The 27762-nt window shown below is 36.2% G+C and overlaps 2 protein-coding genes across 2 annotated transcripts; one reads left to right on the top strand and one right to left on the bottom strand.

Moving 5' to 3' along the window:
- The first annotated feature begins 1209 nt into the window (after window positions 1–1209).
- LOC120263063 (cysteine-tryptophan domain-containing zinc finger protein 3-like) lies at window positions 1210–3330 on the top strand. Its single transcript, XM_039270984.1, has 6 exons — window positions 1210–1321; window positions 1476–1636; window positions 1752–1855; window positions 1950–2056; window positions 2165–2317; window positions 3268–3330. The coding sequence occupies exons 1-6, from the start codon at window positions 1214–1216 to the stop codon at window positions 3328–3330; spliced, it is 696 nt and encodes a 231-aa protein (XP_039126918.1). The 5' UTR covers window positions 1210–1213.
- LOC120263554 (mitogen-activated protein kinase kinase kinase 1-like) lies at window positions 2732–12105 on the bottom strand. The gene is made up of 10 exons (XM_039271506.1): window positions 10818–12105; window positions 9379–9463; window positions 9120–9182; window positions 6874–7031; window positions 6458–6533; window positions 6302–6361; window positions 5366–5473; window positions 3830–4078; window positions 3575–3653; window positions 2732–3115 (listed from the first exon to the last, which is right to left on the bottom strand). The coding sequence occupies exons 1-8, from the start codon at window positions 11966–11968 to the stop codon at window positions 3863–3865; spliced, it is 1917 nt and encodes a 638-aa protein (XP_039127440.1). The 5' UTR covers window positions 11969–12105; the 3' UTR covers window positions 2732–3115; window positions 3575–3653; window positions 3830–3862.
- Window positions 12106–27762: the final 15657 nt, after the last annotated feature.

Raw genomic sequence — 27762 nt, 5'->3', positions numbered from 1 at the left:
ATAAATAAATAAAAACAACTTAAATATCTATCCTCGGACTTTTATGCCATTAAAAAAAAATTAATATATATAAAATTTTAATTTTTAAATTATAATTATGGTACTAGCAATTTTGAATACAACATTAGGGAAACATGGAGGAATGCAACATAGCAAGTATTTGTTTAAACAACCTGCCAAAGTTTGAAGTAAATATTTTTTTTTTGTTATCATTTTAAATTTTATCTTAATCTAACTTTTAGATTTAAATGTACAATATTAGAATAAAAAATTGCAGGGCTTTTTTCAATTTAACCCTCTTTTATTTTTTTTTTTAATTATCGAAAAACCTCTAATTTTGGAGATATACCCTTAAAAAACTTTCCTTTACCATAATTGAAAGATAAGGATCATGCGCACATGTAAAACAGTTGGTAATTTTGTAAATAAACCAGAATTTAATACAATTTCTTTTTAGGAAATAATATTACAAAATTTCAAAATGCAACATTCAACCCTAAGGCAAAAAGTAATATATATATATATATATATATATATAATTTTTTCTAATATTTTTCAAAAAAAATTATTTCCAAATTTAGGAAAATCTAAAAAAAATCTGTAATTATTTAAAAAAAATAAATAAATAAGCCACTTGAGTTTTTTAATATATACACTTTTTTACACATGCATACATGATAAAACATAAAATTTATTTAAGTATCTAGAGCGGAATAATATTGTGAGAAAAACTTTATACTATAAGTTAAATGGTGTATTAATGATATAATTTAAATCATAATAATTTCTGCTCGGAAGCAAGAATAAAATTCTATTAATATTAATAAAAATTAATAAATTTAAAATTGAATATTGTAGAGAAGGAAAATTTTGTGTAAATATCTAAAAGAACCTTTTCACATATATACCCTTTTAAAAAAATTTAAATTTAAATATAAATAAGAATAATATAGTTATATTTACGCAATCAAGCCAGAAGATAACACAAAAAAACAAAATCCCAAAAGAAAGGAATTGAGTTAAATAATATTTAAAAGTTCTATTTCTAATCAAAGTTAATTTATAATCAATTTTATCAAACAAAAAAAAGTTTATAATCAAATATTCATTGACTAAATCCTAATAAGAGTAGGATTAGGTATTAAAGTGAATCCTAATAAGAATAGGATTATTAAACTCCATATATAAATAAAAAAAAAACCCATTAACTCTCATGTGCTTAGAATTAGAAACACTTTTTACTAATTTTGGAGTTGCTATGGCAAAACAAAGTCTCATAAAGGAAGCTAATGACCTACAAAGATCAGCTCGCCACTTGATGGTTTGTTCTGTCATTAACTTTATGTAATTAATTATTGTTAATATTCTGAAATATTTTATTAAATTTTCATCCACATATATAAAATACTTTATTGTTTAATCCTTGAATTTATTTTTTTTTATTCATATTTTATGTGTATGTATATGATTTGTAGGGTCAAATAAGTGCTGTGGAGATTAGTGAGATATATTTCAATGCAGGGCTCAAGTACCTCCATGGTGCTTACTTGTCAGAAATTGATCAACCCAAAGGCTCTTCACAATTAGAAAAACTCAAAATATATCAAATTTACAAGAGTGCTTCAACCCTATTTAAGTAAGTCATATGATCAACTAATTTTAGTCTCAATATGTCTAATTTAGCAATTAATTATCTGTTATTGCATGGTATTAGTTAATCAAGTGTAAACTAATTTAATTAATGAATGAAGGTTATGTGGTGAGATCGGTGAAAAGCACAAGAGAGCTGAACTATCTGCACTTGCTTTTAAATGCATGGAGGTCTCTCAATTCAGAATTGTCTACAATATACAAGGTGATTTTATAAAACTAATTAATTAATTATATAAAATATTATTTATTCTTCATGTGTGAACTGAATTGAAATAATTTTGTGTTTTATTTTGTAGAATTTAAAAGCATGAAGATAAGGGAAGAGAGAAAGATGACTTCATCAGTAGAACATCTGAAATACATCAATTCTAATCCCTTTGCTTTAAAAGATCTTCTCAACACTGTAAGATTAGCAACATCCCTTTTATATATAATAATAATTGAGTAATAATATTAATTAATTAATTATTATAAATAATGATGATTAATTAATTAATTAATTAATTTACAGGTGGAGGCCATGGATGTAGCTATGGATGCATCAAGGAGATCACAAAGTGCAATGAGAGAAGTTTCTCAAAAGCGCAAAAGAAATGAAATTAATGAAATTTTGGATTCAATTAAAAACGTTTTGGATTTTAGCTTCAATGATGTTCCTCACTTTGTGAGTTTAGTTAGGGTTTCACTAAACAAGATTTATATATAATGTGCACATCTAGCTCTCTAATGTATGTAATTAATTTTCATGTAATATGAATTTTTATTTTTGGTTATTAAATTGTATGTATTTCTCTGATTCCTGTCAAAAGAAACAAAATATAAGAAATAGAGATAAGCAATGTGTGAATCAAGTAATTAAAATAAATCTCAAATAAATTAAAATAATAGGTGATCAATGCTTTTTAGTGTGCAGTGATCAATGCTTTTTAGTTTATGATATAAATCTCGAATAAATTAAAATAATAGGTTAAAACTGAAAACTATTATTTGCACAAACAGTGACAAATTTAACCACTAGGTTTTGGATATTAAATTGGGTTTTTAAAATTTTTTTATATATAACATTTTTTTATCAGCATACAAAATTACAAATGTCATCATCACTACAACAAGAAAGTCGGTAATTTGTTCTCCTCCCAATTCATAAATTAAAGGTCCAAATCATCCTATGACAAAATTACTAACATCATTACCACTACTACAACTACAACAAGAGAGTTGATAATTTATTCCACTCCCAATTAAAAAATTAAAAGTATGAATCCTATAATTTAACCATATTTCTCAAAAATATATATATATATATATATATATATTAAAAAAAAAAATTTGATCTCACACAACATTGCTAGATTTGAGTAAGCAAAGGATCTTTTTAGCATCTACCAGCAAATTCAAGTACTCAAAAATTCATCTGACAAGTGTTTAGATTTCTTTTTGAGTTTGTTTACCCTTCACTGACCTACATATAAATAGGACAAAAGAACAATCACAAATAAGTGTTAAGCAGTCAGAGCAAAACTTTAAGCAATATGAACAATATTCTAAGCAACTAGAGGAAGGTCTTAATTAAAGCAAGATACTAGACTAATGTGTACATTTTTTTTTTCATAGTTGCCTGAGCTTCTTGTTGATGCTATACCAGGCCAACCACACACCATAAAAACATTTCTTTAAAAGATTTAATTATTTAAATAAATATATTTACTAATAATTTTTTTTTTTAGAAAAAAATTATTAATACTAAACCAACCAAGGTCTACCTTTTATAAAACTCTGTAAAAAATAAATAGATAAACCCTTAATTTGATTATATTATAGCACAAATTGAATTCATTTTATATGAGAACAAAGCAGAATATCATCACCAAGACATTTTTCACTTGAAGATAACAAAAACATGGTAGAACATAAACCATACCTGAAAGAATGCTACCGAAGGGTCAAAAAAAACAACCCACGTCTAACACCGTGATCAAACATTCATTCGAACACCACCACTGATTCAAAGACATAGGAGACTGATCAGAGACAAACAATTGGAACTAAAAACACTAATCTTGCCAAACAAATACAAGCAGATAATTTCAAAATTCAAAGGAAACTGCAAAAGTATACCGGATAGTTAATTTGATTGTTTAAGCTAGGTTATCAATAGAGAGATTCTAAGTTTTACCTGATTTCATGGTGGAGTGTGCTAAAGAAAAACCTAGCCATGTCTGTTGCAATCGCGAAAAGAATTATTAGGGCTTGTAGATGTGGACATTGACCTTCTGACAAATTGGTGCTCCGAGAGTTGAGAAGCCGTGGGACGATGATAAGGGTTAACTTGTACACATCTTTGGATGAAATCACGGGCATCAAGTGATAGGGTATTGGGTAAGGGTGGTGGTTCCCCCCGGCCAATCTTATAAAAAGCATGTGTCTGCAAATTCCGAGATCATTAAGTACATGCCGAAGTGACATATTAGCTATTTCGAGAAAGAAAACATTATATAGTGCTGTGAGTCAGTAGTTCTTGTCTAATATAATCAAGTAAATGAAAATGAGAATGAAAAAGGTAGAGAGCCCTAGAGAACCTAAGCATTCTAAATATTTGGCTACTTGATTTGCAGAATAAAGTCACGGCCAAATGCAGCAATGACATGCTGAGGTAATTAGTAGAATGGCTGATTCATCACTAGATAACTAAATCCATTCATTCTACTGCCAAAAACTCAATCAAGACAAGTAACTAGTAATCATAAAGCTATAAATGAATGAATTTAGTTTTCCTGATCAAGTAGGTCAATCCTCTGAATTGTTCACACTAAAAGCTGATCTAGCCTGTATGAAACCAGAGAAGATAAATCCAAATATTGAAACTAATTGTATATATTCTCCAAGTTCACAGAGTAACACAAAAAGGGTGGCTCTCCTAGTAAAGATGAGTGTGAACAATGTTCCCCCCGAAGGACTACTTTATAACATGCAAAAGACTAAGATGAGATCCAGGCACTCTAAACTCAAAGCAGCTATTATGTTTTACAAGGAAGCTTGGTTACAAGTGGCATATTACAATTTTACAAAGTATGTAAAAACCTAAGAAGAGAAACCCAAATAACCCATAGAATGTTTAATTTGAAACTATTCATTGTAATTCCTTCATTCAGTGTTTCTTTATAAATCAATCATACTAGGAGTTTCAACTTATCTGCCACAATAAATTTCTATGCAAGCTCAACTAATTTGTTTTACAAAAGAATTTTACTCCAAGCCATCAGACTATTTCTTGTTGATGCATCAAATTTCAATTGAAAATGGTTTATAATTATGCTCTGGTTTGTTTATAAGATAACACAAATAACTGTCATCAGGCTGTTACCAGTTCTAGGATGTACTCCTGTTTACTTAAGCCATGGAAGCCGAGTGTTAGCTTAAATTTCCAGATAAGCCTAGGTAGATCAGCCAGTTAACTCTCCAAGAGAAGCCACCCTAAGGTCTTCCAATTTTTCTGAAGTTATGTTCCTCAGGCAGGGTTAAACCAGACCAACCCAAGATTGTCCATGAGCATGACTAAGTAGTGAGATTGTTGTCTGCATTACCTTTACATGCATTTACTAACTCTTCAGAATATGAAAAACATACATGATGCTTCCCATAGTACCACTGGAATAAAAACAGTTCCACAGAATCCAGCAATTAAGTTTTCAACAAGTAGGAAGAAGCTCACCCATTCTAAATTAGGATAGGGAACTTGACGAGTTAACATCTCCAAAACCGTGCAACCAAGACTCCATATATCAGCTGCAGGTCCATATGCTCTTTTAGGATTAACTACCTGAAAGTGAACAATTTTACAGTTAAAAAGGTTTCAGATTTATATATAAACTGTGTTCCACAAAAAATAGAAATCAAAAAACAAAAATTCACGTGAAGTCAGTTAAAAAAAAAATAATTGTCATCAATGTCATCAAAAGTGCTCAAATGAGTCAACAAGTTTGAACAAGACTTTTGGTCATGAAGCAAACCACAGAGTCCGATGTGATGAACCTTAACTGATTGTCAAACATATGCAAGCTATTTTGCAACTCAAAGCTTGCTTTTTGTTTTGGGTTGGACTTATAGATCACTATTATCTTCCAGAAAAATCGCTAGCATATAGCAGATTAATCATGTGATTTGCTGTCTTCTTCGGATGACAGCTATAGGTGAAGCAACATGGTGTATCCCTGACAAACCTATGCGGATAAATTGAAAAAAAAAAAAGAAGGCAGCAAATGACGCATGGACATGAAACATGAAAACTTTGGGGGCAGTTCAACACAGCAAGAAATGATCGGGGAAATTATAAGACTTGAGGAAGTCATACTTGCAGTCTTTAGGAGAAAGACAAAAGAGAACTCCTAATGTCAACTCCAAAGAGTTGGGGTGGAGCATGATTGTTAAATTTGTTCATTAGAATTTTGAAAATGGATATTTCACAATCATCCAACATGAAGGATGCCCATTCTTCAAGTAATTGATTATAAATTTATAACTGCACATCATGACAGTAACAAACTAATGATATCAAAAATCCATTCTCAGAGATGAAAATACTCAGATTTACATCATAAATCAAGACAAAAATAATTCCAAACTCAAAAATAAATATATAAACACTGACCTCTGGAGCCATCCAATATGCGCTTCCTTTGCAAGATTTCAACACATCCAACTTTGTTATCTGCAATTGCATAAATTCCACAAATTAAGAAACATGTGCCATCTTTTAACTAATTACTCAAAGACATGGAACATAAAAGTGGTAAAGAAAGCAAACCTCCTTTGCCAGTCCAAAATCTGCAAGTTTGACAGTACCTTGGGAATCAACCAATATGTTGGCACATTTAATATCTCTGGCAGGGTAAGCAAGGGCTTAGTTCTTAATCATCAAAACATTATATAAACAAACCTATGAACTTCAAATATAACATAAAATGTTTGATTATTCTATAGCAGGGGAAAAAAAGAAATACATATATAAACATATAACTTTTGATCAGTTATCATTAGCTCCCAGACCATCAGAGGGAAACTTTGAGAGCATACATTTTGCCTCAGTAGAAAGATGTTTGCCATAAAATAAAAGCATGAAGAAACAAATTCAAATTTAATCTATGGCATCACAAATAAGCTACACTCATCCCAATCCCTGATGATGAAAGAAAGCATACTATAACTGAAGCAGTGTCTAACCTGTGAACCACATTTCGATCATGAAGATAGCTTAAGCCATTCAAAATCTGTCTTGTATATGCAGAGACTTGGGAATCTTGCAGGTGATACTTCTGATACAAAGAAGCCAGAGAGCCTTGAGTGGCTAGTTCAAGGAAGATGTATAACTTTGCTTCTTCCTGCAAAATAAACCAAGCTTTTGTTTAACAAAGTAAAGAAACATCATGAATAGTAATTAAGGGAGCCTTGAAAAGAAAGAGGAATATGTCTGTGCTGACTGTATAAGAATGACACTAGTGCATAATAAATTAGTCGTGCAGGGCAAGTTAGGCAATCACATCTAGGGAATCTGAGCAATCACACTTAGAAGAAAGAAAGGCAATGACACCTTATAATATAGCATTAAGCTACAAAACTTCATGATAATTCATTTAGCTAATTTCCTAAGAAGACTCACCTCTCTTTTCATAGAAATTTGTAAATTTACTAGAGCAAAGTTTGACATTAAATAGGAAGAAGACTTATTTAAATTAACATTTATCTAGACCTATAGGATTATTGATAAATTTCAACATATGATAAAATTGAGAACAACCCTATCAGATTTGGCTCACTTATAGGGTGCATTCATTTGCCCTGAAATGGGAAGGAAGTCACTAACGTGGGTTGACATCCCCCACGTCAAATGTTTATTTGCCATGTGGTGAGAAAGTGACACTTCCTCATATCAACACTTCCCATTATTTTTAACTAAATTGACTACATAATTTTTCACTAAAGTAGGAAAAGTGAGCACTTCCCCCACTTCCTTAAATCCAAAGAAGTGGTTGCTCTCTCCCCGATCTCTCACTCAATCACCCCCGACTAAACAAGGATCAAGGATGGGCTCCTTAACCACCAGATTTCCCACTCTTGGAGATCCCACCCCTCAATTTGCACTTCACCATCACCTTCACATTTAAGTTTCACTGAATCTCATCAAGTTGAAGATCTCATCACCTGAAGATCATTTAACTTCTTTCAATATGCTCTTCCTGTGCAAGTAAATATTATGCTGGCTCTTGATACCAAACTAATGCAAGGTGAGCTACATAATCACACCTAGAGAATCTAGGCAATCACACTAAGGGAATCTAAGCAATCACACTTTGAAAGAGGAAAGGCAATCACACCTCAAAATATAGCATCAAGCAAAAACACCTCATAATAATTCGATCATTGGCTGATTTCCTAAGAAGAGTCACTCTCCTTTTATAGAGATTTAAGCAAAATTTAACTGCAAATAGGAAGAAGACTTACTTATACTAAAACTATATAGACTTCTAGACTAATTGATAAAATCAATGTATGATAAAATTCAAAATAAAATATTAGATTTGCCACACTTAATGCAACCCAGAAACTGAAATTACCGAACTACCCAAAACATCCAAGCACATGATTTTACTTCTTAAATAACTTCTAATGCTAAACTATGTCAAATAGTAACAGCGGCCCATGTTCTCCATCAGTTAGTCATACCAAAACTAATAATAGAGATAGAGGCAATCAAGAATAAACAATGAAATATGCTATGGTTTATAGCATACACGGGTTATTTAATAAAAATGATTAAGAAATAAGTTTGTATGGCTCCCAAAATTTTAGGTTCTCTTAAAGAATCAATTTCCAGATTATGACAATAATCTAGCTGCATCATGGTGAGTGCTCGTTATCAAAATGTATAATTCAGCTTGATCAATCACAATTAGTTTGATAAACTGGAAAAATGTTAGAAGCATAACAAGTTTACCTATTTCCTCTTATATGCTCACACAGTTTTTGTTTTTTATTTTCAGTAAACACATTCCTCAATGAGAATCATTGAGAAGTATTGTGATGAGTACAGTGCTAAGCATTTGCCGCCAATCACATAGAAACACAAAGAAGCAAGATTATATTGGCTAATATTCTGGAGCAAATGAGCTTTATTACATTTTAGTTAACAGTTACAAAAAGTATTGATCTTTCCAGGTTCAATAAATCAGTATATCTACTCATACTGAAAAGGATCAAGAAAAAGATATAGCATAACAGGATACCAAATAGGTAAAATCAATTCCAATATTTTAAAAGGTAAAAATTCTGCAATTTTAAGTTAATTTCACCTAAAAGAAAGAAATTTCAAAAAAGAGTAGATAGGAAAAAAAATAAATAAATAAATAAAGAATTTTGTACTAAAAGAAAATTAGCTGCTCGGAGCTGATGGGGAAACAGTATAAAGATACCTTGTCGGTTCCAACATACTGAACAATGTTGTCATGTTCGAACTGACTTAAGAGGGCGATCTCCTGAAAAGTATAAGTTCAATACAAGAGAACAATCATCAAAAAAAAAGATATGGAATTTGATAGGTCAATCAATTTTGGTTATGAATAAAAATGAAACATAGAAACAAGAAATAAGTTTTAAGTATCTTAATGGACAAGTACTCATTTATAAAAAAATCTATCATGACAGATAAGATGATAAGGAAGCAAACAACACCTGCTCAAGCTGCAGAATGCATTGCTTTGCATTATTTCCTTGGTCAAGCAAAGACACTTCTTTAACAGCAAAGAAAAAACCATCACTACACAGAAAAGCTATATCAGTGTATAAAATCATCAAAACATGGACATTTATCATGTTGTATAAATATAACTCATACCAAGAAAGTACTGAACTATATGCTATTCGAGTTTCATGCCTTAAAGATACGAGTTGCGCTACTTTATAGTATAAGAATAAATAAATAGATAAATAGATAAATAAAAGACAGTATGTGTTAGGTTGCAGTTCTGATCATTTTCGCAAACTACCAGAAAAGCTAAAATTGTTCATGAACCAAGACAACAAACTAAAGACTCAATGAACAATTCATAAAAACTTCAAAGAAGAGTCATGAACTACAAATGGCAAAAGAATCAGGAAATAAGTTATTAGAGAGAAAATCTTAAATAACCATATTCAAAGTATTCCTCTAGAATAGCTCAACACAAATGTACAATCTGTCATGCAGAAGCATAAAAAATAGCTGATCAAGTGTAGAAATGAATATAGAATAGAGTATAAAACTTACATACATGAAACCAAAGATATATTAGTAGACAAGCAATTAACTGATCAAATTTCAGTGAATAACTTCATAATACACATCTCTCAATATTTTCTTTTAATTCTACTCTCATAAGATCGTAAGACATAAAATCCCTCATTGCCATCCTTAAAGCACCAAATCAATCATGTTACATGTCCTCTTTATAGCTTTGCAAGCAGAGAAAAAAATAGTGACAGCTAGAACAACTTCCCTAAATGACTAGAATACAGATTGAATGGATTTGTATAGGCATCATGAACAACTTGATTTCTGTATGTCATCTAATGCTCGGTATCTAATTGGATGGAGAGTGAACTTGAGGGATTTAAGAAAGTGCATCAACCTTGCTTTCGCTAGTGAAAGAAGCTTAGAAGTTTTATCCTGTTGATGGCAAAACCCTTGCACCTTGCACAGTACATCCACAGTGCCAAAAGTTTCATTTCATAAAATATCCACTATGAAGGTACAATATTTAACAAAAGGATCAACTAACACAATCCAATCAACTGTTCTTGTATCCCGAACTTGTTCAGTAAATCACTTATCAACATAAGATTTGAGGACATTCTTCTCAGGCACAATATTAGTCAAATTGATGATATGATAGAAGTAACATAAAACTTGTACAAACTCCCAATTCTAGCCATGGAAAACAGCACACTATGATTCAGTTAGATAAGCAATTCTTTGATAGATTAAGTTGCACTAGAGCTGAGAATTTTTCAACCAAGATACAGTAAACTGTACCATTAGCAAGATAGATGCACTCACAAAAACAAAACTTGTGAAATTGAAATATTAGCAAAGATGAAGATCAGAAAATATATGAAAATATGATAAAACTCACTTGCTTATTCCTTCAAACACCGTCCCGAATGAGCCACTACCAAGCCGGTGCCCACGCATCCATGATGTGATGTTCCTCTTGAACCTCCCATTTGGTGAGACCACAAACATTTTTGCCTCCGTCGTCCTTGATGGATCATAACCGTTCAAAGTTGAGACTGAGCTTGATTCTGCCAAATCCCTAATAGTCTCTCCCAACCTCACCTCCACACCACCAATTCCCCTTTCCTCCTCCTCCACCTCCTCCTCCTGCTCCTCCTCCACCACCTCCTCCTCTTGCTCCTCTTCTGCCTCCTCCTCCTCCTCCTCTGAATCAAAGTGACTTCTCTTTACAACACCTCCATCACCAAGCTCAGCCTCTGCAGCGAAGGATCTCACCAAATCCCAAGTCGACTCCATCATTTCAGAAGCAAGGACCGACCTAAACGGAGGCGGAGGAAGCGTCAAGCGCTTGATACCATCATCAGCTATTTCTCTGGAGTTCTCATAACTGCTCGAAGGTGAGACTAAGCTTGATCCTGTTAAATCGCCAATACTCTCTCCCAACCTTACCTCCAAACTACCACTTCCCATCCCCTCCTCCTCCTCCTCCTCCACCACCTCCTCCTCCTCCTCCTCTAAATCAAAGTAGTCTCTCTTCGCAATACCTTCATCACCCAGCTCTGACTCTGGAGCAAAGGATCTCACCAAACCCCCAGCCGACTCCTTTGATTCAGAAGCAAGGACCGACATAAACGGAAGCGGAGCAAGCACCGAGTCCTTGATACCATCATCAATAATCTCACCAGAGCTCGCCATCGGCGGAGGGGTATCCTTTTCCTCATCAACAATCAATCCTCCAGAGGATTGCTCGGCGGAATTCAAGGAGCGAACCTTGCGGGCAGCCCAGGCGGCAGCGGGGATAGCAAAATCATCAGGTCCAGAGAGCCCTAGTTCTCGGTAAAGCTTATCAACCTCACCATCATAGCCCTCGATCCGGAAGCTCTTCTGGCTGGAGTACGCCGGGAGGTCGAGAGAACGAGAGGAACGGAGTGCAGGTGAGTCGTCAAAGGAGGTGCTGGCGTCGTACTCGATGTGCTTGTTCGCGTTTCGGCGATCGAGGCGTTGTGGCCGAGAAGAGGAGGTTGATGAGCTTCTCTTAGCAGCGAACATGGCGATCGAGAAGAAGAAGAAGAAGAAGAAGAAGTCGAGAGGCCATCAATCGATGGTTTGAATCGAAGCGAAGAAGCACGAGAGAATTTTGAAGGGTTTTGAGATACGCGAGAAAGGGCTTGACCAGAAGAATGTGGTCAAAGCGTGTGTTTTTTTGGTCAAAGGGTATTCTTGGGATTTGAGAAAAAATTAATATAAATTTCTTTTTTAAAAAATTTAAATATTTAGATTTGGTCAATTTGTTTGAATTATAAATTAGTAATTTATTAATTTTGGCATTTCTTATTTTGGGAAAAAGTAGAGTTTCTAATTTGTTAATGCGCGAGTGAGGGATGTTGGAGGGCTAAATCATAGTATACGGGTATTTAGGACGGTTCAGAAGTGAGTGACATGAAAGTCAGAAAACACTACTTCGGTGGGAGTATGGAGTTCAGTTATGAGTCTCTACTTCCATGTGTTTGGTTGGTAGGGAAATTATCACATCAGTAACCACTTCAATTGTTGGGATGGTGGAAGTGAATCTGGAAAAATTGACTTCAACAGTTCCTTGGTATTTGGTAACACCGAAGTAGGGTTATGATCACCACTTCGGGTAGGGGGTAAGATTACCTCATATTTGTTAGAATAGTTATAAATTCTTTTAAAATGTAATGTTGGTTACTAACATATATTTATGTTAATTAATTATTTATGTAAAATTATATTCTTATAATGATAAATGAAAATTAAAATATACCCCTTAAATACTAAATATTAAATTATGTTTTAAATAGTTTATTAATATAACAAACATTGCATAAATTGGGTTAATTTAAAATTTGCAAGTTTTGCATTAATTTTGTTTTCTTTTCCTTACACCCAAAACTAAGTAGTTATTTTTGTTTTCTTTTCTTTAGATGAACTCCTGACTTAGGTTTTTCTATCCCTTTTGGTCAATTTGTGGTCTTGAAAATGGTTTTTATTATATATTTATAAATCTTGAGTGGATCTCTCTTTTTTGGTTTTCCTTGGCCTATTTTTTATGTTTTTTCCTATTACATTTTTATTAATAAATTTGAAAACTCAAAAATTTTAAATGTGATAAACAAAGTTTTCTCACCTATTTTGTATTATATTTGTATACAATTAAACATCCACATAAATCTATATTATACACAAGATCAGCATCTCACCACCTAAGCAAAGAAAAATGCTAGAATGTGAAAAGTACTTCACAATGAATATACATATGGTAATAGCATTTCATCATGAGCAAATACAAGTTTAGCAGACAATATCATCATACTCTTCTTAAAACTCATTTCTTTAGCAATGAACAAGGCTTACTTTTGTTCACTGTTTGAGCTTCTCTTCAACTTTTATCGCCATCCATCAACAATATCATCATAATCTCCTTCAAATAGCCATTTAATGCTGCCACCCTCTGGGACATGATGTCTAAATCACCTCCATACCTAATGAACAAAAAAATCACATTCACAAAAATATCACATTCTGGATAAAAGAGGATAGACCTTTATAAACCACATGCTCAAATACAGCATATCATCTATCTTGTCTTCAACAAATAGTAGTTGCATCACATGGTGAATATTTGGGTTGATACAAACCAAAATATGATAGGACATAATCAAAATTGATCAAGAAACAACTCTCTTCGAAGTTCAAACTCAAACATAATTTTCACCGTATATGAGGTACAAGAACAAGTTTTAGAGTAATACAACAGTTTTTAAAGAAACTCCCATTATTGCTTAAACAACATCCAGCATCCCCCAAACAAACCAAGACATCTAGTGAAGCAAGCACCTCTTAAACAAAAATTTTGCACAAAACAGAAATAAATAGGTAACATCTTAAGCAAAAAAAAAATACCGGGGTAGGCTAGCATGTTCATATTAACAGTGACGATACCTTCCTGCAAGCCTGAACTTCATGTTGTTCTATAATTCTTCTAAGCAGTGATGAAAGAAAAGCTTGGCATGGCTCAGGCAGTAGCAAGAGTGACAACAAGCACATTCATCAGCACATGTTCTATCTTGTAAAAAATAACCGAAGGGGCCAAAAGCTATACAAGATGGTTGCAACGGTGGCACTCTATGCCTCCTGATTGCCTAGCCACACTTGTATAAATCGGTTAAACACAAATAATCTCATGGAAAATCATTTAAAGGCTGAAAATAAAATAATACAAAACCCATACAAAAACCTCGACATTCAAACAATTGAAACAAGAACGGTGATTTAATGCTACCTTGACATTGAAGCAAATCATATGCACAATGGCTGCAAAAAGATTGGCATCGAAGTGCCTCTCATTTTGCCCTGCCAGTGCTCCAATTTTTGCTTTTGTGTCATATTATAGAACTGTGCCTCAGTGCAATGTCGTAAATTGCATTTCATCATTGTCATCCTATCTTCACCTGAAATTCAAACACTAAAAGAAAAAAAAAACAAACAAAGGCATGTTAGTGAGAAGCACACATATATCCAAACTATGCAAAGCAGCATAAAGATAAGTAGGTCCAGATAGACATACATATGTCAACAAGTTCATGAAAGACACAGGCACTAACAACATGAGATGCAGAAAACCAAAACATAAGAAATGCATGAATGCATGGATACAATCAGAGCATGGTGTCCCATGCTACGATCATCCATCTCTAAACATGAGTCAGTCATGATGCATGAAATGCACAAACATGCACTAAAATAACTAGGTACTAGAAGCAGGGATCAGTTAAGTGAGGCCAAGGCATTATGTGCTGAATCAATCCATCTTGGATAGAAAATTTTCAATCCAATCATTCCTCAGATCCATGTCATTCACTATGAATCCTCTTGCCTCAATCTCATGAAACTGTAGAAAATCAAACACCTGAACAAGTTCCTTCTTTTGAAAACCATCAGCCTCCATAACCTTCGCCTAGAAGCTCTCTGTCCAGTGGGTGGGGTTCTTAATGGCAGATGCCATTTCTCCCACCACAACAATGAGATCACCCATCATTGAAGGATTTTTTGAACCCCTACTTGAACGTTGTGACCTTGGGGTAGATGATGTGGCAGGGTTGCTTACAACAGGTGGGGCAGAGTTCTCATCGGCATCATCATCTCTTGGTTGTTCTATTGGTCCTTCATCAAAGTTGTTGATATTGTTGCCTTCATGTTCCGAGTTATCCTCCAAATTAGCGAACACAAAAGTCGCATACGCGCCCGTTGCATTGTCCTCACCACATATAACTCACAATGCTTCATAATGTTCAATTGGTTTGTTTATTAAAGGCTTCGTTGCCAGGTGGGCCTATAATACAATGGCATACACAACAAAGAACACATATAAACATGCTTTTATCGTTCTAATATTACCAATAAAGTTGGACCATGTTACCTCAACATAGGTTAAAGCAACCATGGGATCAAGGGTGATGGTCTTCGTGGCATCATCCCAACCTGCACCACTGAGATCTCTCACTTTCTTTATCTTAGTGTACCGTGATTTCAAAGTTTGATAATAATTTTTGATGTTCTCGGCACTGAACTCAGCATTGAACCTAGAATTGACAGCGACAACAACAAAGACAAATGCTGCTAGTTTGAATGATTTGTCACATTTCAGCCCTTTTCTTATTTGTTCCTGTAGAAATGGGATCAAGAAACTATCATATTCAGCCTTCCATTGCTTATTAAGGGCACCGTGCTTGCTGCCATAAGCCTTTGATGATGACTTCTTAGTTGCACGCTCAATGCCCTCCATAGTAGCTGGAATTCTATTGGAAAATTGTAATTATGTAAGATTCTTATATCTATCTGGTGTAAATTGCTGCTTGTGTAGAACCATACACATCCATATTCATATCATGAAAGCGAATGAAATATGTGGACAAGAAGGCAGGTATCCATGGAAAAAAAAAATTATGAAACAAGTGAATCATGGAAAAAGAAAAGAAACTGTTGCTTGATTATATCTTTTGGTTGTAAACTGCCATTTGATTATATCATAACACTAACGTAACACTTGCAAAATTGAATAAAAATGGGATTAATAATAGAAAATTGTATATAGTAACCAAGATTATATCATGACACTAACTTTACATGGAAATAGGAATTCAGAAAACAAGTGAATCATGAAAAAAGAAAAGAATCTATGACACTCTCAAGCATGAAAACAACAGAAGACAGAATGAAACAGTCTTCAAATAGGAGTAATACAGAAAACTCAAAAAAATTGGCAGTAATAGCAGAAGACAATTGAATATGTAAAACTAGATTATGTCATGACATGAACATAACATGGAATTAGGATTCTAGAAAACAAGTGAATTATGGAAAAAGGAAAGAAACTATGAAACTGTAAAAGCATCGAAAAAACTTGAAATAACAAGGGAAGCATGGAAATAATCGGCAAGTAAAAAAAACACTTCAAGAACAACTGAAGAATTTAATGATAATATGTAGTCCAGACATGCTAGTCTAACGAAACAAACCTATGCAGGAAAAAATGCAGCCAAAGCAAACAGGCAATGATTAAGATGTTCGCAGTACTACAGTTAACAAAGCAATCTTGTGATAATCACACAAAACCACTATAAATCATCCATATGTCGTTCGCTATCTTGTCTCTAAGTTCAATCCATTGCCAATTCTCTTCCCGTTGTTCTCGCTATGATTAGGGCTGTGATGACATGATTTGCTCATCATGTTGTATGCGTCCTTCATGCAACAGCATATCGTTTGGGTCGACACCTGCTATATAGTTATGCAATATGCAACATGCAAGAACTAATTTAACTTGTGTCCTGAAAGGGAAGAAAGGGTGTGATGTAAGAATCTTGAAATGATTTTTCAAGATTGCGAAAGCGTGCTCTACATGAGACCGTAGCATCAAGTGTCGAAGGTTGAACAATTCCTTCAGATTTGTTGGCGCCCTTCCACTATGTTTTTTCAAGTGATACCTAACACCTCGATATGGTGCTATGAACCCTTGCATAGTGTTATAACCGACGTCTACAAGATAATATTTCCCTACAATAATGACACATGTCAAGTGTTCGTTCTTGTAATATTTTAATTCACTAATATTCGGTTTCCTGCCTTCTATCAATTTTAATCCTTTGGGTTGTGGTCTTGCTAGTGCATCTTTTAGAATAGTGAAGTCATTCGCTAATCCCTCCCAACCCACAAACATGTAAGTGAATTACAAATCAGGGTTCACTTTAGCCAACACATTATAGGTTGGGCCTTTACGACCACGAAACCGAGGTATTTCTTGAGGGGGGATGGACGCATCAATATGCATCCCATCTAACAATCCTATATAGTCCTACATGAGAAAAGTATATGAAGGAACATGGAACGAATGATTAATGGGAAACTATTAAATTTATGTTATATGCCAAATTTACTTACTTTGAAAAAATGGATACCAATTGGGGTTACATTCAATTTCTGAGTGACAATTGGAGCTAGGGGAATGTATAAAATCATCTCGAATGGCACAAACAGCTCTGAGCACACAATTAAAATATCGACTAATCATTTCCCCAGATTGAACAAACTCAATTCTCATGGACCTATTTTTCGTATTGTGACCAACAATATGCAAGAACATGGCTAACTATTCCTCGATAGATATATGCCATGTGTCCTGAAGGAGGTGCTTGCCACACATGATCGATGCTAGATGCATAAAAGGACCTACATCCATCCTAAGATAGCTTACGTAATAGTCACGACCACTCCTTAAAATACGCTCCATACGTTTTTTCCTACTCAAGTCTTGAAACATGGACAGATTCTTACTTCTCCCATGCCTAGAAACATGCATATCCTCAATTAGGCAGGCAACAACCACAACAACGATAATGATCGCGGCAACCAACAGCTTTACACGGTCATTAACAATCCAGCTATCCATCTACATAATTAAGGATAACGTTATTGATATGAACATGCAACTACTAACTGAATTTGGTACACACCAGTTAAGAAATTGCATATTATGCCGAGAAATAAATCAGAAATGAACGAAACATATATAAACAAATCCCCAAAAACAGAACAAAATCATTTATGAATAACGCAAAGGTAAAGCAGTAGAAAATAATTAGATTGAAAGGTATTCACTGAATATCATGAAGATCTCTGGAAACAACAACATTTAAACAATCCAGATCATGCTAGCAGTACATAAGGAAATCAATGATAAAAAACAACAATGAAAGAACATGCTATGAAGATGGTCATAAACAACACAACAATAACATGCTATGATAAGAAATAAATCAGAAACAAACGAAACATATACAAACAAAGTGAAGAACACAACAGAATAATAAAACACAACAATTTATGGAATATGCTATGAATAACGCAACAGAAGAATAAAATAAATTCCCGATTTTTTATTCTTGAACAAAAGCAGAAAACTCGTTATAAAAGAAAAATCAGAAACCCTGCATCCAAGGGGTTTTGACATAGGAACTTAGGTTTGTGTTCTCCAAATCAAAGTGCAATGTTCTCTGTACCAAAGGTATGAAGTTACTGGACCAGGCTAGGACTCAAAACCAATGGCAAGTCGAACCAGTGACTTTATAGGAACTATAAACCATCGTTCAAATTATCAATCTGGGTAAGTATACAAACAACAAAACAATAACAGGCTATGATAAAGAATAAGAAATTGCATGTTATGCCTAGAAATAAATCAGAAATAAACGAAACATGTTATAAACAAAATCCCTAAAAATAGAACAAAAATCATTTATGAATAACGCAAAGGTAAAGCAGCAGAATATAATTAGATTGAAAGGTATTCACTGAATATCATGAAGATCTCTGGGGACAACAACATTTAAACAGTCTAGATCATTCTATCAGTACATAAGGAAATCAATGATAAAAAACAACAATGAAAGAGCATGCTATGAAGATGGTTATAAACAACACAACAATAACATGCTATGATAAGAAATAAGAAATTTCATGTTATGCCAAGAAATAAATCAGAAATAAACGAAACATATTCAAACAAAGTGAATAACACAACAGAATAATAAAACACAACAATTTATGGAACATGCTATAAATAACACAACAGAAGAATAAAATAAATTCCCAATTTCTTATTCTTGAACAAAAACAGAAAACTCGTTATAAAAGAAAAATCAAAAACCCTACATCCAAGGGGTTTTGACATACTAACTTAGGTTCTGTTTATATAAATTTTTTTTTGCATGTCCTAATTCAAATCAAATTAAAATTTTAAAACCACATATGACCCAATCATAATTGAATTAGGACAACATGTGGATAAGATAAATAAATTTCATAATATTTGGATATATTCAAGATCACTCAAGAATACATATTTTGAGACGATCTAAATATTAAAATCCCAAGATCAGCCTAGAGCACCGATCTCGAGGCGATCCAAAAATGTTCAAATTCCTAGATCAGTCAAGAGCACAAATCTCGAGATGATCGAAAAATATTCAAATATTCGAATTAGCCAAGAACACATATTTCTAGGCAATTCAAAATATCCAAAATCCTAAGATTAGCCAAAAGCACCAATCTCGAGGTGATCCAAAAATATTCAAATGCCTAGATTGGTCAAGAGCACAGATCTCCAGATGATCTAAAAAATATTCAAATCTCAGAATCAACCGAGAACACATATTTTGATGTGATCTAAATACACAAATTCCAAGATCAGAAGAGAGCACAGATCTCAAGGCGATCTAAAAATTTTTAAATCTCAAGATCAGCCGGAACGTAGATGTTGAGGCGATCTTAATCCCAAAATCAACCACAAATACAAATCATGAGGCAAATATATATATATATATATAATAAATATAATAAAGTGGAAATTGCCAAAAACTCCCCCTAAGTTTGCCATATTGCCAAAAACACCCCGTTAGTTTTGCACTCCCCAAAAACCCCTTCCTTTTTAATTCCATGTTTTTCAACCCCCCAAAGCATGTAACGGATGTCAACGGAGTGATTTTCAAATTTTATGGACGAAAATGCCCTTGCATGGGGAGTCGTGATCGCAGCCCATTTCGAGGCAGATGAGAGGAAGTGAGGGGTTTTCCGTGATGGTAACCCCAAGAGAGTAATTTCATCGAGCCAGCATCGAGTTTTTTTCTCAACTCGCTCTTCGCTTTTTCCATTTTCCGCCGCTCAAGTTGTCTCTACCGGCGCAACTCTCAGAATTGCAACTTTTTCCCTTTCCACCCAGATCTCGAAGGAGAAGTCTCGCGCAAGTAGTTGGCATTTCATCAGTTTGCAATCTAAGGTATTGAGTATGGTTTTATGGTAACTATTCTGTTATAAAGAAAGATTTTTCGGTTTCGTATTGTGCTCCTGTTTTTGTTGGAAGATATTGAAGTCTGCAGGGGGATTTCTCGGCTGGGGTTTTGTTAGTCTGCAGGATAAGTTCTCGGCTAGGGTTTTGTGTTGTTTTGCGCTTTCGTCTGTATACACTATCGAAATACTTATTTGGATTGTTATGATTTTTGTAATATTTATAATGTGCATTTCCCCTTTCATTTGATATGGTTGCAGTTTTACAAATGAGGTTTACGTTTAAGAAATGAGATGTTACAGTTTAAATTTTGTTGTTTTTGTGTAAGTATTGTTGTCTCTGATTAATAAACGAGGTCTCTGTTTAACAATTGATATCTCTGTTTAAGAACTGAAGGTTACCGTTTAAAATCTTATATTTCTGCTTAAACATTTGGCAATACTGCATATTGAATGTGTTGTTATTGTCGCAGGCTTGTGAATATGGCGGTTAACCTAGTTAATGGGCGATGCTATTTGACACCCGGTAGTGGGAGACCTTAGTGAAATTGAAAGATAACATGACCCCTCGACACCGGGAGATCATCCGAAGGACAACGCTTGCAAAGATTCATCGAGCTGAAGCTATATACCAAGAGAGGGCCCTTCTTGATTCTCTACTACAAAGGTACGACGGCCGCACCAATAAATTCGTGGATCGGGAAAAGCTCACCGAGCTTTCAGCCTCAGGATGTGGCCCCTCGTTCTGGTCTCTGCGTATGGCGATGACGCAATCGTGCTTTCGTAAGAAGAAGACCCGCCGGCTCAAGGGCGGTATTTATCAAAAAAACCTACGAGAGACACGAGACTCCATCAAGAGCACTCTTGTGCAACTTGTTCGACTGAGAGGGAAAGAAGATAATTTTTGTCAAACTCCCGATGTCGACCTCATGGATACAGCCCCTCTTCCCAAATACATCATACTCGATTCCGAACCGGATCGCTGATTATGTCGATGATCTACCCGCCATGGGGCGATACGCGACTGGGCGCAGCGACGCACATGCGGTCGATGGAGGACATTCCACACGCACGCCGAGTGCAAGATAGATGCGCCCGGAAGAAGACCAACACAGGATATATTATAGGGTGCTTTGGCGCGCTTAACGTGATGGTTTTCACGAGATCGACCGAACGGGAAAGAAAGTCCGCTTTTCGCAAGATCCCAAGGATGTCCGTGTTACGGTGAAAGTAGTTACAAGAAGCAAGCGACTGTGAGAAACCACTTTGTCATCGCCGAAACGAAAAGAGGTAATAAATCATGTACAATGTTTAATGTAAGTCTTTAATGTTTAACCATTTTATTTAGCGCTTAACTTTATGATGTATAGTTTAAAAATTTATTCATAAAAGGTGTAAATATTTTTGTTCTCCGCTTAAATATATTCTATAATGTTTAATATATAAAAACCTCGCTTTAAATATAGTTGTTATAGTTTAAACCGAATGTCCGAAATTGTGTATACGTTATCGAGGGTTCCGAGAAGAAGATATTTGTTGGGGCCAACCGACGGATGGATGCTATTGCTCGGAACCACTTGCTCGAAGACGTGATGAGAGGGCGCCTGTCAGCAGTGCGTGCTCAACGCCGCTCTCCTACTTCCACCCCACCACGCGCACACGCATTCTCGACCCGAGAAGCACTCCTCCACCCCGCCATATCGCAACAACCCTCTACCACGACAACGACAATCCCCCAATTGTGGCACCGACCATGGCATTTTTCCGACCGTGGCACCCCAATCGACTACCTTAGCTTAAGATGTCATCGCAACTCTTACGCAGTGCGTGCCGATATTGACGACCGAAGTTTCTCGCTTGTCGCCGTGTCGAGGCAATCGGAAGGACGCTCACAATCGATCGTGCCGGCCCCTCCAAAGAAATGAACCACCCGGATCGGACGAGCCGCTGGAATTTGACGATGACGATATTATCGGGGTGGCCATTCCAAGACGGGCCATATTCGAAAGAGACTTCGTGAAAAAGAGGAGAACAATATCGCCTCGTCTCCACCGCCTGCCGACGATGAAACAATAGCAACACCATCGGCTACCGATGTCAGCATCGAGTCTCGTCGCCGCTGATAACATGGGCATGATGGTGGAGGACATCCTAGATGATGTGGCGCTGCCGCGGTTGAGAAGATCGCTTTACTCCCCTTTGTTAACGAAATCCCCGACCCGATGGAACCGGGTCGCCGAGATTGCGGCATCAAAGATGGACACAATCCATCGAAGAACAAGAACAAGCTAAGGGTGTGTCTCCCGTTGATGCCGCTGCATGGCCACTGGGCCGAGAAGATCGCTGAACTGCTTGTCGCGGGCCGCGGCCTACGGCCGACGCGATCGCATCGAAACAAGACACAATCCCACAACAAAAAAAGAAGTCATGTAAGGGTATGTCTCGGTCGATGTTGTCGCCGCCCCTCGGATCGAAGCTGTACACAATCCAACAATGCCAGTACAACCATGTAAGGATGTGTCTGCGGTTGATGATGTCGCTGTCCCCGCATCGAAAGAAGATGCTGCTGGTGCTGAACACCGTGAAGGCTCAACGACAATGCCCCATGAAGACCCCGACCGAGCAATGAGGGAGATGATCAAAGCCAATAAAAATTGGGACAAGACGAGCTGGCAAGTCTTCGTTCCAAGAAGAAAAAAATGGGTTAGCCAATCGCGCCTTAACAAACACGAGCATGAGTTGATGAGATCTTCCTTAACCGCCAGTATGGATGTAAGTTTAAAAGTTTTCATGATATTGTTTAAAGCTTTTTAAGATAGTGTTTAATTTTTATGATAATGTTTAATTATTTTATAATATCATTTGAGTATTGATAATATCATTTAAATATTTAGAATATGGTCTAATTATATCCTGCTATCGCTAATCTCAAAGACCGCCGTAGTGGAAGAAATGACTGTCAAGACCACATCGGGACAAATTATACACTCGCTGAGGGTAAGGAGATGGTCACAGATGATGTGATGGACGCTTTTGTATGCATAATACAAAAAGTCGCCGAGCAAAGTGCCCTATCCCTACAAGAAAGTCACGCCCATCACAAGACCGCGCAATCGCTTATGTCAAAGCAGACGACGCATATGAAACAACTATGCGCTATGATCGGAGATGTTGCAGCGCAACTTTTGCATGAAGTTCAAATTGCCATCCTCCCGATAATAATGAATGGCCACTTCCATGTCGTCGTCTCGATAACGACAAAACAAGAATACAGGTATTATTCTTCATGCGCGGGGTACAAAAAAGACGCATTGGACATGGTCAGTTCTTTAATTATGTCCGATTGATAGTGTTTGTTATTTAAACGGTATCTTAATCTCAATCTCACATCTCTCGACAAGCAATCTATTTGACACGGTCGTCGATGATAGCGCTCGGCGCAGTCAAGCGATCGCAAAAGGCACCCACTCTGTTTACGACATGGAAACCCCACGGCAAAAACAAGGAAGGCCGATTGCGCCTCGCCTATGCTCATGCGGTTTATCGAGCAATTACTTTGGGGTGAGAAGCTACTGCTATCGCAGCATGCATCGCCTTACCTCGAGATTAAAGTATGTTACCCGATACTTAAGGAGGGGAGGGCGACCGCGTCCATGAGAAAGGGGGGTCGTCCAAGCGGTTAATTTTTGATTTCGCAGACGTGACTTATATATGTTAATGTCAATTTTGTTGTCGAATGTAAAACCAAGACAAATTCAATTCATTGTTTTCATTTTCAAGAATATGACTTTAGTATATGTGAATTTAAATTTTGTCTGTTTCAATTGTAAAGTCGCATCGAAATTCCATTCAAATTCAATTCATTGTTTAATTTACTGTTGTCATTGTTTACATTTCAGCTTTAAATGTTTAACTTTACCATCTATCGTTAAATATCAGCTTTGAAACATTTAAAAATTAAAAGTTTCTCCGCTTAACATAACATTGTCTCTGCTAAAATTAAAGAATAAGAGTTTAAATATGAAACATTTCCGACTAATTCAGATTGTTTCTCTTTAGAAGTCGCTTTATTTACAATGCCTAGTCGGCGACAATTTCATTACAGATCTCACGATCGTGATCGATCCATGAAGCGTCGCAATGTAACTCGCGGACATCTAACGCTAGTGACTCGATCCTTTTTCATCTAGGACGCCAGTCGCCTTTTCGTCACACAGCGGTCGCAAATCAAAGCTCACGATTTCAGTCCGAAGGCCTCGCCATCGTCGGGTGTGGGGAATATAGCTTCTTTATAAGCCAGCTTTGTAATTGTCGACTCGTGAAGTAGCCGCTAATAAATCGATGGGCGCTGGTGTTTGTCTCCAGATTATCATAGTCAGCAAGCGTGTTCGCAAGGGATACCATAAACTCGCCACCTCTCGACATGAACAAGTTCGATGGCAAGATCTACGTAGTTGTCGCGACTGGTCGATCACTCGCGAACGATCATCGACACAACAACCAACACGAAGATTTCGCCATCCTCAACAATGATCTCTACCTTTCGAATGTATGTCCCGGGCATAAATAGGTCTCCCATTTGTTCACTGTGCTCACGCCGTTACATAACATGCGCATCAACTTGAACCCGGCAAATAAGGTTAAACAAAAGACGTTGATGGTTAAATAATTCAGTAAAACATGTTTAAACATTATTGTAAATAGTTATACGAAAAGGATTAATATTTAAAAGTCGACTAAGCTCTAATTAAACAAAGATTGAGAATGTTTAAAGGGTAACACTATATGTTAGTGTAAAATCAACATTTGCAGACCTCCATGGAGCTTTCCACCATTTTCGGCCACCGATGAAATGACGAGCTTTTTGATCCAAGCATTGAACGCACTCGCGACATTTGAATACATCTCACCCCAATGATCACCTCCGAACGGATAATTCGACCAATGTGCCATATCCGATTTATTAATCAACCGATGATGAGCTTGGTGATGTGGCCTACGATTTATTCACGAGTATCATCGAAATCTTTAGCCGTAGATGCCTCACGACGCGGAAGCATATGGGACCAAGCACTCCTCCCTCAACGCCTTCCCAAGTCTGACATTGGCTTTCATAAAATTGGCCTCCAAATGTCGAAGACAGTATGCATGTGGCGTAAGAAGGGAAGACTCTCAATTGGGCGCTCACAAGGCCTCTTGGACCCGTCCGACACCAAGGTAGTTATCTCATGACAATCTCCTTCCTCGTATAAAGCATCGCCTAACTTAGATATGAACCAAGTCCACTTGGCATCGGTCTCGTTGTCGACTATACCGAAGGCGACGTGAAAAACCATTGTTTCCATCTTTCCCCGTGGCACCCAAAGAGTGTACCCCGATATTTTTCCAAGGATGTAGGTACCATCGAGAAAACAGCGCGGCCCCGCAAGCCCTCTCGAATCCCATAATACACGGCCCTGAAAAAGAAAAAGAATGCACGCTTAAAACGATCACTCTCTTTCCCGCGATCGCCAACGCACTGCTCGGGATTGTATCGCACCTTATCCACATACCAAAGCAAGCGATATAGCCCGGAGATGTCACCGCAGTCGAGGACCACCCGGACGTGTCTTTTCTCCCAACCAAGCTCGCTTGATGGTCATGTGGACACCATATTCCCTGCAACATGTCCTTCTGAATGTCGATGGCCTTATGACAAGGGCCGGTCCTTGAGTTTCGGAATCACTCGTGTGCTAACCCTACTTTTGGGACGCTTTTCGGATGTCGACGAATTTATGCCACCACCGCAAAGTGTGTAGACAGGGTTGATTGTCTTGATTCGAAAGTATTTTGTTATACTCTTTTGATGCGTAGGCGCCCAAGCGACAACCATCGCAAGCGCATTCCATCGACAATTCGATGTTTTTAGTTTCTTTATGAAATCGAAGTCAAAAATTCCTTTTGATTGCATGATTTCGGCACATCCTCGAAATGCTCGACACTCGGCCAAAAACGTCAGTCGATATCCAACGACGAGGACTGATGACGATCGACGAGGAAGGAAGACATCCCCACCGTCGTGGTCACCATGGGGATGAGCTAGGAGCACTCGCAGATCAAATTCCGCCAACACTTCGACCAAACGAAAAGATCAATACGTTAGCGGAGAATATAATGTTTAAGTGATAACGACAATATTTAAACGTTAAATTAAATAGTTAAGCGAGCTCATGAATAACGTAAAACGACTAGTACAAGATGTTAACTAGTGACTGACATATTTAAACACTAATGAACCCATACAACTGGATTAAATAAAAGAGAAGGAACTTACAACGAGTAAAAACTCGCTTTTCATTAGGATTCAGTAATGGCACATCTTCTCGCTCGACAACAAGATCAACTACTAGCATTTCGAAGATGGAGCTGACGCGACACATCCGGCCGGAAGTCAACATCGCTTTTCTATTGGATCAAACCGCTTTATATCCAGTCGGTGTGATAAACTTCACCTCGACAAGAGAAATTTTTGAGACCCCATCGCTCGCGTATCTCGCCCTAACACCAACTCCCCCAAGAAGTTTCTGAGCCATGAACATTATCACTCTTCCTCCCGTTGAATCTAGCAATACCACAAAAACTCTCCGTAATATATCGGTCGAAAACCAAATCGTACTGAACCAAATGAAATGAAGAACGAAAAATAAGACGAAGAAGAAGAAGAAGAAGATGTAAACAACAAAGCGGCGATCGGATAGGCAAACAAAAAGAGTGACAGCTGTATGCATAGAGGTTAGACTAGGCGTGATGTGATTGGGCAGTATTTTTCCCTCCATCCCAAAGGGCAAAAGGGAAATATATATCACATCGCGATGAAGACATATTGTCATCGCTCGACATGAGTCTCTGCTTAAACGTCGAGCTTTTTATGTTTATGGATACATATAGTGTTTAAAAATAACGCAGTTACTGTTTAACTAAAGTCTATATCATGTAAATAATATGTAAAACCGTTTAAATATAGTGATTTTAACTGCTTTAAAAATATATGTTATTGTTGAAATTAATGCTTTTCACTACATTCGTTGAAGATGGGTACCTCCTGAGTCATTTGTTTAAACATATTTATGTATTTTCTTAAACATCGTTGTCATTGTTTAAAGAGTAAATTGATTATTTGTTTAACTTTTTGTATTGTTTTACAATGCTCGTTCTTTTCGTTTCCCAAATTGTTTTTACTATGTCTACAGTTAAATTTCTGCAGTTATCACGGAGACACTCAAATAGGTTTGTTTGTTTAAAATATTTAAACGTTTACAATGGAGAAATCGATTAAATATCATAAGTTCACAATCAAATAAGCTTGTTTCATTTAAAAATAAAACATTTACAACATTTTACTAAACATTTACAACGTCTTCTCGGACCTCGAACACTCACGACTGACCCATCGTCATAAACGTAAAGCAAGCATGTCTGACATTCGAATGCTCACGTACGGT

Source organism: Dioscorea cayenensis, chromosome 6 (assembly GCF_009730915.1).
Source record: "Dioscorea cayenensis subsp. rotundata cultivar TDr96_F1 chromosome 6, TDr96_F1_v2_PseudoChromosome.rev07_lg8_w22 25.fasta, whole genome shotgun sequence".
In the NCBI taxonomy this organism is placed as follows: domain Eukaryota; kingdom Viridiplantae; phylum Streptophyta; class Magnoliopsida; order Dioscoreales; family Dioscoreaceae; genus Dioscorea; species Dioscorea cayenensis.
This window is presented reverse-complemented; position numbering and strand designations above follow the sequence as displayed.